We start from the raw sequence: 15,537 nt of genomic DNA, 5'->3' as shown, positions 1-15,537 counted from the left end.
CTGCTGGTCTGTGGACCACACATTGAGTAGCTGGGCAATGACCATCAAAATGACTTCCTCTCTTCCCCCATCTTCTCTAATACTGGCTTACTCCCACAAAAACTATTCAGACATATAAGAAAAAAGAAATTTCTGTATCTGTTTCTTATGAGTCCCAGCAGACCATGTTTTTTTTGTTTTTTTTTTTTTTTTTTTTTTTTTTTTCAGCAGACCATGTTTTAAACAAAAAGCAGGGAGACCCAAATGACTGATTCCAATACAGCAGACAAAAGTCGTTAAGTATGAACTAATCTCACCGAAGAAGTTTGACATTCCTTTAGGATTTAGATGCATTGAAGTTTTAGATACATTGAAGAAAGAACACCCTTAGCCTAAAATGTCTTCACTTTTTAAAGCTAGCATGTTTGCATTCCTAGTTTGCTGATCAAAGGCTGAAGTTTACAGGAGGCTGCCTTTCAGAGGCTGGAGAAAGCCTTCTGTAAGCTTTCAGACCCTCTCAGGGCAGTTCATCCCCAGAAGGTGGGCAAGTGTTAGACCTTTGCATCTCAGCGACTAAGGAGTGACAGCTGGTGTCTTCATTATCTCATTTCCGAGGGCTAATAAGCAGTGCTTTTCAGATGACAGTGAACAATACTCACCCTGGAACAAGCCCCACTCACTACTTGTCAATCCCTGCCCTGCTCTGGCTGTTGGACTTCTTTACTCTTCTGAATCAACAAAGAAAGCTCATTTGTTTCACTTTGTGAAAACGCTTCATTTTCCCCCCAGACTTTCCATTTCACGCTGTGTGAATTTTATTAAGATCTTTTTCACAGAAGCTAAGTGCTGGCTCTATGGGGCCCTACGGGATGGCATTCGCAGCCTCTGTGATGTCTGAAGCCTCTTGAGACATTTCTTTTCTCCTGAAAACTCCTTAGAGAATCCTAGAGAAGAATCCAAAATCCTTTTGGTGCCAGAAGACATAGTTTGGCCTCATGAGCATCTTGTGCAATTTTTTGATGTTATAATCTGAAAACCGAAGACACAGCCATCCAGCTATCCAGTATCTGAGTGGTTAACATCATAACGATATTGAGTGGGTCTCTCTGACGGCCTCCAATTATTTAATTATTTTTAAAAGCTGGCTTCAGGTATTAATTAGAGATATTTTTCATCTTAGAATTAGTCTTTGTTAATAAAATCTACCTATAAACCTCTTGCCTTAACAAGGTGTCAGTGGTTTTATTCCAATAAAGATATGTTTTAAAAAGGTAATTATAACTAAATAATTGAAAAAGAATTTCTATTCTGATTTTTCCTCTTGAATGTACATAATAAGAACTTTTAATGTTATTATATGCTCTCAGAAATGACATAGTAATCACTGTGGAATAGCCCATAAGATAAAAATACTAAAATCAAGTCACTCATTTCTCTGCAGTGGATATTCAGATTAGTCTTTCAACTATCATAAGGATCTTATGAGATGAGTGTTATTATTGTTCCTACATTAGAGATGTGAAAAGGAGGCATAGGCAAGTTATTTAACTTGTCCAAGTTCACACTGCTGGTAAGTGGCAAAGCCAAAATTCAAAGCAAGTATCCTCACACCCAGATAGGGTCTTAATGGTGCAGCATTTCCTACGATGCACAAGATCTGCTTAAGGATCTCTCGGTTTAAATAACAGCATCAGCTGTAGCTTGTGTCTGCAAATCCATAAACTAAAAAGTGTGCGGTCTCCTTAGTTCTTACCACAGTGAGTATAAAATTCTCAGATTCTGCAGATTCTTCTTAAATTCTTTAAATTTCAAGAGCTATCAAATCATAGGAAGTAGAGTTACAATAACAAATGTGAAAATCCTTAAGGAAAACAAATGTTTGTTTTTATTAGTAAGAAACGTGTAAAAGATGCACGACAGTGACTGAACCCGCTTGTGTCTGCTTCTGTACACTGTTGTGCACACTTCTCAAACTCTAAATAGACATGGGTTTCTACCCTTTGTTCCATCTCATGTACCATTTAGACATGTGCTTGTTGATTGGTTGGCTTGCTCAAGGGTGAATCTGCTTCACTAACTCCCATGAAAGTCAAGGAGGAGGGTGACAACAGGGCGAGGGCATCTTTTGCGTGGAGAACTGTTACGCACTTGAACACATGAAGACCCATATCTTTCCCTATCTCTATTCTCACAGAATGTGTGACACAGGAGAAGGACTATTCACTTTTCAAACAAGGGAAGGAGAAATGATCTATCAGAAGGTCCATTCTGCGACACTGGCCATAGCTGAGCAACATGAAAGATTAATGCTAGAAATGGAGCAGAAGGCCCGGGTAAGGCTCCTCCCTCGGTAACCTAACAGCTTGGAAATGAATGTCGCTGAGGTCTGATGCACACCATGTATATGTGGGCCCATTCACATCAGCACCCTCATGTCCACCTGACCCGCCCCGCCCTCCAGCCCCGAGAACTCGCCCCAGTTACTGAATCCCATGCCTCTCATGTCCTCTTCTGCAAATGCCAAAAGAAGTTCTTTGTGGCCGCTGGTAGGGTACCATGTACTCCATGTATCTCCTCATGACCTGTTGGCACAGTTTCCCAATGAGGGGTGGGGTGCATAGAGAATGAAATACAAAGCAGTGCTCTCTGCAATCACCACATACGGTTGGACCATCAGAGATTCAACTGTGGACCCGAAATAACCAGGAAAATTAAGCTACTACTGAAAAGGTTTCCGCTTTCTTTTTGTCTTTCTATTTGTCCTAGATTCTCTGAGAATTCTAGCTCTTTCTGTGTTTCAGAGCCAATAATAAAATATTTGCAGAAGAAGCGTATACTGTTTACCAACAGAATGATTTGTTTGTTATCCTGTTCTGGAACTCTACTACAGTTTTGAGGTCAAGCTAAGAAATAATTCAGTAAAGAATCTGAAATAGTCAATTTTTACAAGTAGCTGAGAAAAAATTATAAGCTCTACTACTAACTTCTTTGAAAAGCAAATAATGGAATGATTATTGGCCATAATCTTAAGAGGTGACCATCCTTCAAGATTTATAGAGATGTGTTAGATTTCATATTATGAAGGGACAGGTGGAGTTTTGGGAAATAAGTGGGCAACTCACTGGATGACACAATTCTGTTCTAGTTTAAAGACTACAGAGTTCTATACGTAGTATTATATTTGTTTTCATTTTTAAAATTCTCCAATACACAATATTTTGACACAAAATTATCTTTTAAGAAAACAAAAAGTAATTTAACAAATGATCATATGTTATTCTTAACAGATTTCTAGTTTTGTGAATACTACATACACATTTTCATCTACTTGGGAAGTGCTTTAAAGAGCTTTCCTAATGCCTAAGTGTGACAAGTGAAAGCCAGACTTTATATGGGATGTTTGGCCTTTCATAGGGATGAATGAGTGGCTTTAGGATTATTAATATGATTGTGTGGTTAATTGAAGAAGCATTAATAAGACGTTGGCATAACAGTCTTTTAGAAAGATTTTGGTTAAATATCACACATTGTAACAATTATCTAATTAATATGAAATGCTTCCAGGGGCTTAAATCAGTGAGAAAATATAACTACCAAATTTCAAATGATTTCAGTATCTACTGATGTCTGCAACCAAAATTAACAGTCGTGATGTCACTTGCTATTAGTTAACTACACTTAACAGTTGTAGCTTTACTTGTAGTTGTTCTGAACAGACAAAATGCTCAGCAATACAGTCATTGAATTGTATTGTCTTAAAGGCAATTCCAAGAGCTCTTTGACAAAACCATATTGTCTACTATAAAGGAGAGCACTTAGGGTGTGTCCTGGCTTCACATCCCAATTCCACCACTTACTGGCTGTATCATCTTGGGCATCTTGGGTTACTACCTTCTAAATGTCTCATTTTCCTTTATCTGTAAAATGAGGATATAATAGTCCTACTTATTTGGTTGTTATGAGGTATTTGTGCATTAAAATCTGTAAAGTACTGTGAACAGACCTGGCACATGGCAAGTACCATGAAAAGGTTCATTATTATGATAGCGATCCATCTGTAGGAGTGATTTTGAATAATTATAGGACCTACAATGTTTGTGAAGACTCTAAATTGTTATTCCCAACTGTAGTGAAATAATATCTTTCAATCCCTTTCAAGTATGTCTAACAGTCTTGTGCCAAAAAATTTGCAAAACAAAATTTAATTCACATTTGCTATTGATGCTGCCTTGTGTGGTAAACATGATAATGTACTGTGAGGCTGAGAAGCTTGTCCCCAGAGCAGAGCCAAACAATTGCTGTTAGGGGTTAGAGACCAGCAGTCCATTGACTAAGATCTCAGGCAGTCTACAGCTGGGGGGAGATAGTGGGTGCCCCATGGATCTGAGTGCTCAGAGACGGAAAAGTGGGGCAGGTGTTTAAATAGCAGGTTCACCAAACAAACCAAATGTTTCTAAAAATTACAAAATCAGAGGCTCCATCAGTTTGGTGAATACATGCAAATGGAGCATTTGGTTTATTTTCAAACACAATTACACAACTATGCTTTTCTCTGAAGGTTAATACTAATAAGATTATTTCATATCTAGTGGATTCTTCAGACTAAGCCAAGCTGATGTTTTTCAGAGGGCATGCTACCACAACTTGACAACTGCCCAGATTCCTCAAATTCTGGAACCTTCAGTAAAGATCCCCAGGTCTCTCAGACATAATTTTTACTTTTTCTTTTAAGAAACTGCCTCTGCATGCACAAATTTCTTTGAAAGAACAAGTTCCAACAACTATGAAAACAGTACTTAGGCACTATCTAACTCTTTATTTGCTTATTTAAATAAAATGGAGGCCTGTGCTATAAACTAGGCAAAAGTATAACTTGGGAGTCAGAAAGCTACCCCCAGACCTCAGATATAAAAATGATGCATTTTATTTATTATGTATATCCTACAAAATAAGAAGATGACACTGCTCCCTGGCTTTCCAGTTTTAAAAAATGGGCCGTGTGAGATTATTATTGAGCACATAGAAAATATGTACATGTTTTTTATTATATTTACATTTATAACATTACAAGATCAAATCAGTAACAAACTATATAAGCAATACATGCCCCAAACATTGTTGTTCAGGCTCCTGAAGCATTTACTTTCATCTTTTTAAAGAGAAATGATTTAACAGTATCACTGTCTTGCAGATAAACAAATCTGAATGAGAAATAATATCTCAACAACCATTTCTGAACTGTAACAGAGAATTCAGTATAATCTTTTAACATCACATGTGTGATTAAAACCTTGATTTGCCCTTTTAATTACCTTCCTTCTTAAGGGGAGGAGGGCACAAGAATAAGCATATTTTGATATATCTCCATCATCTAAGGTAGGCAATATTTCTCTTCTTGTTTGAAGAATTTGATGTCTAGAAAAAGTTCACCGCATTGTGGATAAAATAGTACATTTGCACTGTAAAGTACTGGATAACAAGAATCATTAAATCGGTAAGACTATTAAAAAATATTTTATTTCCCTCACTGAGAAAGATAACAAAAGAGTTAATTACTATTAACCCACTCAAGAAGTTTTGAAATAGAGCTTAGCCATTGATTAACCATTCACAGGCTTGTAAACTGCTTACTCTACTGAGTGTGATCCCCTTTGTTGGATCTAGTAATTCATCTTTGCTTTTACTCCTTGAAATATCAAACATTCTCCATGCCTTAATCAGATTGGTAAGATGATGCCATCACAAAATTTGGGTGAGCATTACTGAAAACACCACTTGGGCTCGTTCTATGGTTATGACAATGGACCCTGACTGATTCCTTAAATCACCAGCTTATTGGAAGTTCCTTAAACCTCCATAAAGAATGATCTTATTTCAGAAGACAGTTTTGGCTTTGGGGGAGTGTGGGAGACTTCAGCCACCGTGTTAAATTTTGAACTAGAACTATTTCTAAGAGATTCACTAAGATTCCAGTCATTGAAGAGATGATTAAAGCTGGATATGTAAGCAAGTGGCCCCTCTAGAATTTGTTTCCAGAGCATTCTTGTTCTTAGAACCATTGGAGTTCTTTTAATGCTATTACTAAAAGCATTTATAGGTCCTCTGGCACACATCTGCAACATTATCAAGGAAATTTTTCTTGTCCTTGTGATCGAAGCCATTCATCAGAAACCACATCACAAATGTCCCTTGTGCTTCTGCCTGGTGAGGCTGGAATTATCGGAGATAACAAGGCCTCACGTGCCCTGAAATAATTTGATTTTCATGGATCTGTTACACACACACAAATGTGAAAAGGAGTCCTTTTCTAAATTTCGTTTTTAGGTTTGTAACCTTTACATATGTAATAAAATGTCCTTAGGTAAGAAGTAACTGAGAAGACATGAATTAATTTTTTAATGAATTTTCCTGATATCAAAAATAAGCAAGTGAAAGAAAAGGGGCATGGTCATTAGTAACTTTGAACCTTATTATAACATTGCAAGTAATTTAAAAGCTCGTATGCATATGGACAGCCTCCCATAATAAGAATTACAGTGTATCTTTTTAAAAACAGGATTTGGAATACTCCTATTTCCAATAATTTTGGCCACCTGGTAACCAGAAGAACTCTGTGTAGTTTAAGGACAAATAGCAACAGTGTTATTAAAATACCAGCAAGATGGCTCTAACGCCCTGAACACCACCAGCAGGGCTGCCCACATGCACTGCTGTCCAAGGCTATCAATTCTATGGTTAGGTCTGGTGGATGGAAAAAAAAAAGAATAACAGAGTTTCATGTAAAACTTCTTGCTTAGAAAATAAGAGTGTTTTCATTCTCTATTACCTGTCATTTTACATGCTCTTGTTACTAGCAGTATATGGAATAAAAGCAAGTTAACCTCAGACACTTAACTAAAAAACCACACTGTTCCAAGAATAATAAACCTTTTGAACAATAGAAGTTTAAAAAACAAATTCTCTTATTTCCTTTTATAATGTCAGATGAAAAGAAATTTCTGAAGAAGCAGCATTGTCTTACACTACCCATACGAACAAGCCCAAAGGGGTGGTTTTAGCGTCTTTGATGGAAACTGTGATGGCATCATCTTACAATGATGAAAACGTCTCAAGGAAAGGCAAAGTGAGAAGAGTACAGAAGACAGAAAGAATGAAGCTGGCTTTGTGGAAAACGAATTCAAATAGCGATGAGAAATTAAGGGAATTTACCCTCCTGGAGTTATGGTTTATTGCAGAACTTACCCAAGTAAACCCTTGAAACGATTTTTGTGTGTGGGTGTGTCTAAATAGTTTCATGAATAGGGAAATATTATTACATCCCATCGATCCTTTTTTTCACATTTTAACATCTCTCAAGTCGAATATGAGTTACAGTTTAATCGATAGCTGTATTCTTTTGTAGTGCTACATAAAACAGTGTTTTGTCTTTCAACTGATGGCATCTTAAAAAATACCACAATACTTCTTTTAGGAAGTATTGTAAAGACACTCAACTGTTAGTCCCAAGTATAGCCAAATAATATCATTCAATTCATGTCATGTACATTTATCTTTTGAGACCATGAGTACCATGGACTTATTTAAAATTTGGTGAAGAAATGAGAAAGCCTTCCAGAATGGGCTCTCTCCTAGGCAGTTTGGCTCCCTTTCTAGTGCAGTCACTCTTCATACCCACATTTTACAGGAATCTCTATCTGCTACAAAAAAAAATTATAACTAGTTTTCCTACACTGAAAATCTGAAAAATATGGACTCATAATACCATGATGAATAGTACACAGAAAAATTTTAACACTTTTTGCAATTTCTTTTCTAGGTTTATACATATAGAACCTTAAGAAATTCTAAGAAAGGTTTATATGTGTGATTTGTGATTGCAAGTGGTGTGTAATATCTAATATATAGGAATATCTGCTAATAAATTCATTCTTCAAAGTTCTATTCATGATTCTGTTGCTCAATATTATCAATTATTAATCATAAGACAAGAACCTTCATTACTACTGACAATGGCCGGTTGGTTCCCTGCTGGGAAATGCCATTTGCATATTTGTGAAATTTTATTTTACTGATTGGTAGACACTGATTGTAATGAGCCAACACAAGCCCAATTAGAACAAATTATTATAGTTGATAACTAAAGTGGACCTGTGATCCTAATTAATCCATTTACTTACTGGTCCAGAACAATAAAGAAATGTAGTCTCTAAACAAACACACAGACATGAAGAAAAAATACTGATTTCTGCATAAATGCACAAATGATATGGAAATGGGGAGAGTTCAATGTGCAATTTTTGTAGCAAGTGGTACTGTAACACAATATAATAGTGCAAATTTTATTTATATCATATTCTTTTTTCTCAAAATTTGCTGTATATCCTCTGGATGTCACTTAAGAAAATGCATTTTAGGGGTGCCTAAGTTAAGCAGGGAGTCTGGTTCTCTCCCTTTGCCAGCTTGTACTCTTTCTCTCTCTCTCACTCACTCACTCTCCCAAATAGATAAAATCTTTTTTAAAAAAAGAAAATGCATTTATTTTTTATATTTAATCAACTTGATTAGAGTTGATAATGTATAAGAAAAATGACTGCCTGACATAAAAGAGTACAATTTTCTGTGAAAAAAATACAGTTTTGTTCTTTTATTTGTATTACTAGAATCAAAGAATAATGAGGAAACTCTACAAATGATTTTCTCTCTTTTTTTAATATGATGGTCTTATTTATTCATGGGCATACAATCTGCTCATGGCAATTATGAGAATGATTTCCTTAAAGAAAAACAATAAGTTTCAAAGGTCAATCAAGATAATTCAGCATACAAACATATAATTATGGCATTTACACATACAACCCAAAGAATCAGGCCATCTTCTCTTTGGGACAATGCTGTAAAATAGAAGAAAAAATGTAGGCCAGTAGTGGGCAAACCCACTATAAAATTGTGAGAATCACATAGGGAGTTAATTAAGCTTACTTTCAAAAAACATGAGCAAAATAAGAATTATCAATTTCTGGAATGTATTCAGTGAATGCATATGTATTAGTTGAAGCACTGCACCATAGTGGCTAAACCAGGTAGACTCTAGAAAAAGAAAGAACCGTGTGACCTTGTGCAAGGCACTTACCTTTGCTATGCCTTAGTTACCTTTTATTAAAGGGGGAAAAGAAAGAGCAATAGTAATATCTGCTCAGTGTCAGAGTACCAGCCGGTCTTTGGTAAAAGCCCAGTTATTAGCTAAGTCATAAAATGAATGGCGAAAGAATAAAATTTAGCTTTGTTTTTAAGTGGATTAAATTTTATAGCCACTGTTAAAAGTTCATCCCAGCTCTCACGATGTGCAGATATTGGAAATTAATTATATAAACTTTAATACAGCCTCTAGATATTTACACATTTCAAAATCAAAAGACAATGAACATTTTATTTACAATATCTATGAAATTGAATGTTTCAGTATGTATTCATCATGTTTCCTATATTCAGAGAGTAGCTCTGTGAATGCATCTGCTTACAAACAATAGATAGATGATTGATAGAGGAGGAAAGAATATACATATTCTTAAAGGCATTACTGATTACAGGTAAGAATGGCGTTCAAAGTATTTATGCGTATGTTTGTAATAATTTCTGATGTTATTCTACAGCTCAGCTTTTTTACCCTCCATGAAACTATTGTGGCCAATACATGCTTGAAAACATATAAGAATAACCTCCATTTTGGTTCAAGTATAAAGAGAATAATACTCTGCAAAGTCCAATTCTAAATGACATCCAACAACTTCCATTAAATGATTCTATAAATGATGCTGTGTTTGTACCAACTCACCAAGGTGTCTTCTAATTCCTTTTCATTTATCTTGAATAAAATGGAAGATTAAGTGTGAGTTGTCCCCTATTGAAAATTAAGTCAAGTCTGTGAAAACCCAATTGCCTGTAAACCTTCAACTTCAGAGGACTGTTTGAATAAATCCAAACAGTGCCGAGCTTGGCTGCCTGAAGGTCTCTGGAGTTTCTATTTCTATATAGTTTTCAAGTTTCATGAGCTTTTTTCCAAGAACAAATAAACTCAATGTTCTCAATGGGGACTGCATTTGTATTCACCATTTCCTTATTAAGCAACATGACTTTTTTTTTTTTTTACCTCTAACGTACATGTCACATGTTACCTTAGCATGTACCCTGACCACTTGTGTTTTTCAGCGCTTCTCTATGGCATATTCCCCATCTCCCCCGTTCCTCTTATTTCAGACACAATAGCAAACATGTTGACATATCCACTCACATCTCTTAACTCTTTGTTGTACCAAAAAAGCTGAGACTGTCCTTTCCTGGCTTATGTTATTTGTGTGTCTAAACACACACACACATACATACACACACACACACACACACACACACACACACACCCTGCTACGAGCATTGCTCACTAGTCTCCCACCTGTGTCCTACCTGTCCCACCTGCCCATACTGACCATCTATCCCTCATATTCATATTTATTGGATTTTATATACTTCTATTTTTTTAAGATTTTATTTATTCATGAGAGACACACAGAGAGGCAGACACACAGGCAGAGGGAGGCTCCCTGCAGGAAACCTGATGTGGGACTTGATCCCAGTACCCTGGGATCATGCCCTGAGCTGAAGGCAGATGCTCAACCACTGAGCCATCCAGGCGCCCCTGGGTTTTGTACTTCTATTAAGCTCTTAGATTTAGATCTAAGAATGTGACCACCTTCATTGCCATTTCTTCCATAGCTCGGTTTGGACACATTTCCAGGTCTTGACCACATGTATGCATAGATACCTCTGGTGTGAGCCGCCTGTCCCATGTGGCAACAGCAAGCCAGCAGTTTCTACTGAGCATTTCAGATGGGACAAACATAGTGCTCTTCACTGTAAAAGCATCATCTTATGAAATATTTATAACAACACTTAAGGTGGATTATATTAATTCCAATTTAGAGATAAGGAAAAAAAGATTCTTTAAAAAAAAAAAAGTAAGGACATTGCCTGAGGTCAAATGACAAAGCAATGATAGAGTTGGTGTTTGCTAACAGTTGTGCTGATGCTTAGCCGTGCATGTGTGATGACTCCAGGGCTGGGCCACCCCTACTGTGTGTTCTCCTCTCAACAGAGGGGAGAATCATGTGCATTCCTGCCTTGGCCCAAAGGAACTGACCCAGTTGGTGCAATTCTCCTCTTATCTGCTCCCTGAAGAAGAGAGGTCCAGTAGTTTATTTTACAGTTAGCTGTGATGAAGAGGAAATGACAAGGTAGGGACCAAGAGCAGGCTGCCCCAAAATGTGCCACTTTGGCATATTGGTTATTTTGAATTAAAGCAATTTAAAAAACACCATGTGCAAGAAGGACAGTCAGTTCCCTCTCTGTCCCTCTGAAAGCAGGAAATAAATCTCCCCCATGAAAGCCACTCTCCCTGTTCCAGGAGAAAGTGAGACATTCTTACCACCAGAGACAAGGAATTCAGAGCTGAGAAGGCTGTGTTGGCACTTCTTGTTACTTTTTACTAATTTACTACCATAGCCCAAATTCTATTTTGAGATCCTTATTAACTGAAACTCCCAAAGTTCAGTTTTCTTTGTCATGGCAGTTCCCCATAGATTTATTGTCTATTTGTCTAAAAGTACAAAAACATCCTGCCTTCATCATTTCCCTGGGCCTCAATTTCATTACTGGGCCTCCATACACACATAATAAAACTTTGGGGATTTTTCCCTGTGAGTCTGTCTTGGGTAAATGTAATTCTTAGTCCTGCTAGAAGACCTTGAAAGGTAGGGATAGAATTTTTCCTTGTCTTAAACATCATAGTCTTTAGTGCCTCCGAGACATCACTCACAATGTCACTGTGAACAAATTATATTATCCCTCTGGGTCTCATTTTCCTTGTCTGTAAAGTTCATATGGCATAATTATTGATAATTTATATGGATATCGAATGGAACAACATATGAAACCAGTTTGCACATTGCCAGGCACGTAAGAATGACTCATAAAATGCTAATATATCAATGCTAACTTCTTCCTCTCCCAATAACTCTCCCAGTTATTGAGATTTGTGTCTTTAGTGCTAATAGGACTTTAAATTGTCTAATCAATGATTGGGGAGATACAGAGGAAAAGTAAAATTAATTGGTTAGCAGGGATTTCTTTTAATATACAGATGAATTTATACAGAGGAACACAAATTAGCATTAGTGTTTATCACAGGTGGAAGCAGAGTCTCAAAACAGCAAAGGAAAATTGCAAAAGGTAATAAGGTAACCTGGATAATTATTTTGGTAAAAACAGGAAAAGGCTCTGGTGGCCAGTAACTTGACAAAAATTACACCAGTTTTCAGGATCTACCGCTTTTTCTTGGCAGTGTGAGTGCTTTCAAAGTACAGAGCTATATTCTCACATATTGTAACGAGTTGGAGAGGAAGCTCATTTTTCCCTAGAGAGATCGACCTCAAAGTCCAAAGAGCAGTGAATTCAGAAATCAAGAGAACTGATTTCTATTAGTGGTTCTACAGTTGGGATTTTATCTTGAGCAAATCCCTGAATTTGGGGGGTTGTGATTTTCATCCATACAATGAGAAGTACTGGGCTCTCTAAGAAGAGTTCAAACCTCAAATTACATGACCCATGCACACAGTAAGCTTGGGCTTCCTCCAGCCATGGCGGTCCCAGTAATTCAGGACAGTGGAGGGAAGGAGAATCACCCTTAGAGGTCATCAGAGACATGGCCAAAACAGACATAATGTCATCTCTACATTGCATGATTCCTCAAAGCAGTCATCAGTCAGCACAGATTTAGGGGGGAGCCCAGACACCCTGTGTCTGAATGCAGCTATCTTCAGTGCTCCACAAAAGTAATGCATATTTGGTACTCCCAGTGACACAACTTTATTGAAAGGCACAAAGCAGAATGGCTTGATGGTCCGTGATCATACTCAATACCTGGTTTTGAACAATGACTGAGGAATGGATTCTGTGATGTGTAGAGGAAGATTTAAACATCTGAGGTGTGGGCGGACAAGATTTGTACCATGGACAGAGGTGGGGAGATTATAGACATGTTTTCAAATACAGACACTTCATTTTTCCGAATTAAGTATTGAAGTAGAATAAAAGGGAACTAAAGACACAAGGGAAGACAGAAGGTTAATGGGCCCCTGTAATCTGAAATCCTTGAAGACCAAGACATAGGGACACGAGGCCGAGAAACAATAGAAGGCAATTCAGGTGAATTTTTTTAGGGTGGAAATTTCCAACTTATTTATTTCCAGAAAAAAAAAATGTCTACGTGTTTCCATGATGCTTAAGACTGACCATTTGGGAAGAAATGTGTTTCCCAGAATTAAAAAAAAAAAAAAAAAAATAGAAGGAAAAGTAATTTGGGGAAGAAGAATTAACCACCAAAGACTCACTGTATGCTAATAAATAGCAATGTATTAGGAAAAAAACAAGGGTAGACAGAAGTATGGTTCATACGAGATTTGATTTATGGTTAATTAATATTTATTAATAGGCATTGCTCATGCTAAATAAAGACGTTGTATGTTGAACTCAGCTTATGCCTCACCTGAGAAATTGGCTTTCAAGGTGAAAGCCCTCTTGTCCCAGTGATAATTTTGTAAAATGAACCTTACCCCTGTCCCTCACAGTCGTGGATAAACAGTGTGTACCAGACACTTTTAGCAGACAGAGCCCCACCCACAGAGATTCTCCCAACGGTTAGGTCTGGGCTAAAACCAGAAGTGTGTATGGTTAACAAACACACCAAGGATTCTGGAAAGCACTGCCCTATTATAACCCCAGGCCTCCTACCTACCAACCATGGGATGTAGGTATGGTTAATACATCTATTTTCACAAGAAGGAAAACTTTGAAATATATCAAATTTTGAAAAAATATAAAAATTAGTTTACAATGTTTGCTACTTGGTGGAATCTTCTGAAAAAATACCTTCAACAGGACCGGACTTTTAAATTCACTGAGTAGAAAAAATAAATAAATTAATTAATTAATTAATTAATTAATTAAAATAAAATAAAAATAAATTCACTGAGTAGGGCACTTTTGTGGCAAGACATAGCAGATCTGGAAATGTCTCCCTGCTAATAATGTGAAAGCAAATAAATATGTTCCCACCCTTTGGCTTCATCGTTCCATTAAAATGTAAAAACCTCTTAGTTTCCTATGGCTCCAGCGGGCCTGTTCCAACATATCAGGTGCTTACCTGACAGCATCTTCCATGAAGGGTGTTAACACGACGCAGAGTATGGCAAGCGTGGGAGGCGGGACAATGCAGGGGGAAAGGGCACATCACAGGGAGCAGACGGGTCTCTAAGGTTAGACTTGACAGACATGATCCTCATGGCTCCCACTTCTGCCAAGAGTCAGGGATTAAAAGAGGAGGAAATGTGAGCTTTCATTGATTAGAGGATTGCCCATGGCCTGTCAGAAAGTGAACATTTGCTCAGATTGCATCAGAGAAATGTGTGCTTAGACCAAGTAAAACTCCTTCCGGATGTTTTTAAAAACCTGGTGTGAATCAATAAAAATACATTTCTCTCTCGAAAATGCAGTGTGAAGTATTGTTCTCCTTGAACTAATCATATGCTTGAGCACCTGAGCGACATTGTGTTGATCTCTGCAGCTAACCTTAAAATTTATGTTTCAAGTAAGAACATCTGGCACACTTTCATCACAGAGCTTCTCAGGGAAAACACGTGTTTAATAGCTAAAAGATCCTTTTGCAGGAGCCAGGAGAAGGTCCACTCAAGAAAAGATCCATTGGGTGAGGGTGGGAGGAGATGTCCAGAAAAAGTGTAAGACACTGAAATGGGTGAAAGGGATTAATGGGATCCAGTGTTGGGGGCCATTTGGGAATATTTGTTTCTGAAAGGGCTTGCATCTCCAATCTGAGTTATTTTATAATTCAATAAATTGCAGAAAGCTGATAGTAATGCAAATAATTCTTGTGCATAGAAATGCAAATAAGCTTGTCTGATGGGGTACAACCAGTTATTGTTCTGGCTACTTGCCAGCATTCCTGATTGGCCGTATGCCCTTTGAATTCTCCTTGGCATCAGTTGTACCACCTTTTTGTTCTTTCTAAATTAACGAATGAGATTAAATTGTCTACAAGTGTTCATTCCATATGTTTGGAGTCATGATTTTCCTTTTTTTAAAAAAAAGTTAACCTTAGCAGATGAGGCGGGCATCTGTAACAGATTCTATCATAGGTTCCCCCACATTCAACCCTCAACTTCTGAAAGAACAAATATCAGTGTAATGTTTTGCATAAAGCCTGACACGTTTCCTTTTTTTTTTCTTTTAGCTTCAGACAAGCTTGACTGAGCCAATGACGTTATCCAAATCGATATCTCTTCCTCGCAGCGCGTACTGGCATCACATCACTCGTCAGAACAGTGTTGGAGAAATCTACAGTTTGCAAGGCAAGTAACTTGAAAATAATCAAGCAGCACCTCCATTAGCCTCCTACAGGTGGGCCAGGAGTCATGCAAATTGCTTTGCTTGCTTTTC

The 15,537-nt window shown here is 37.3% G+C and overlaps 1 protein-coding gene across 2 annotated transcripts in view; it reads left to right on the top strand.

The window, feature by feature from the left end:
• The window catches only part of DOK6 (docking protein 6), a 369,596-nt gene that overhangs the window by 278,924 nt on the left and 75,135 nt on the right, over positions 1-15,537 (top strand). For both annotated transcript variants that reach the window (XM_035700481.2, XM_025422049.3), the window contains exons 6-7: positions 2,174-2,312; positions 15,332-15,449. In XM_035700481.2, the coding sequence (XP_035556374.1) occupies positions 2,174-2,312; positions 15,332-15,449 (257 nt within the window). The remainder of the gene's footprint in view (positions 1-2,173; positions 2,313-15,331; positions 15,450-15,537) is intronic.

The sequence above is a fragment of the Canis lupus genome, chromosome 1, assembly GCF_003254725.2.
Source record: "Canis lupus dingo isolate Sandy chromosome 1, ASM325472v2, whole genome shotgun sequence".
In the NCBI taxonomy this organism is placed as follows: Eukaryota; Metazoa; Chordata; class Mammalia; order Carnivora; family Canidae; genus Canis; species Canis lupus.
The sequence above is the reverse complement of the archived record's forward strand: the minus strand, read 5'-3'. Positions and strand labels throughout refer to the sequence as shown.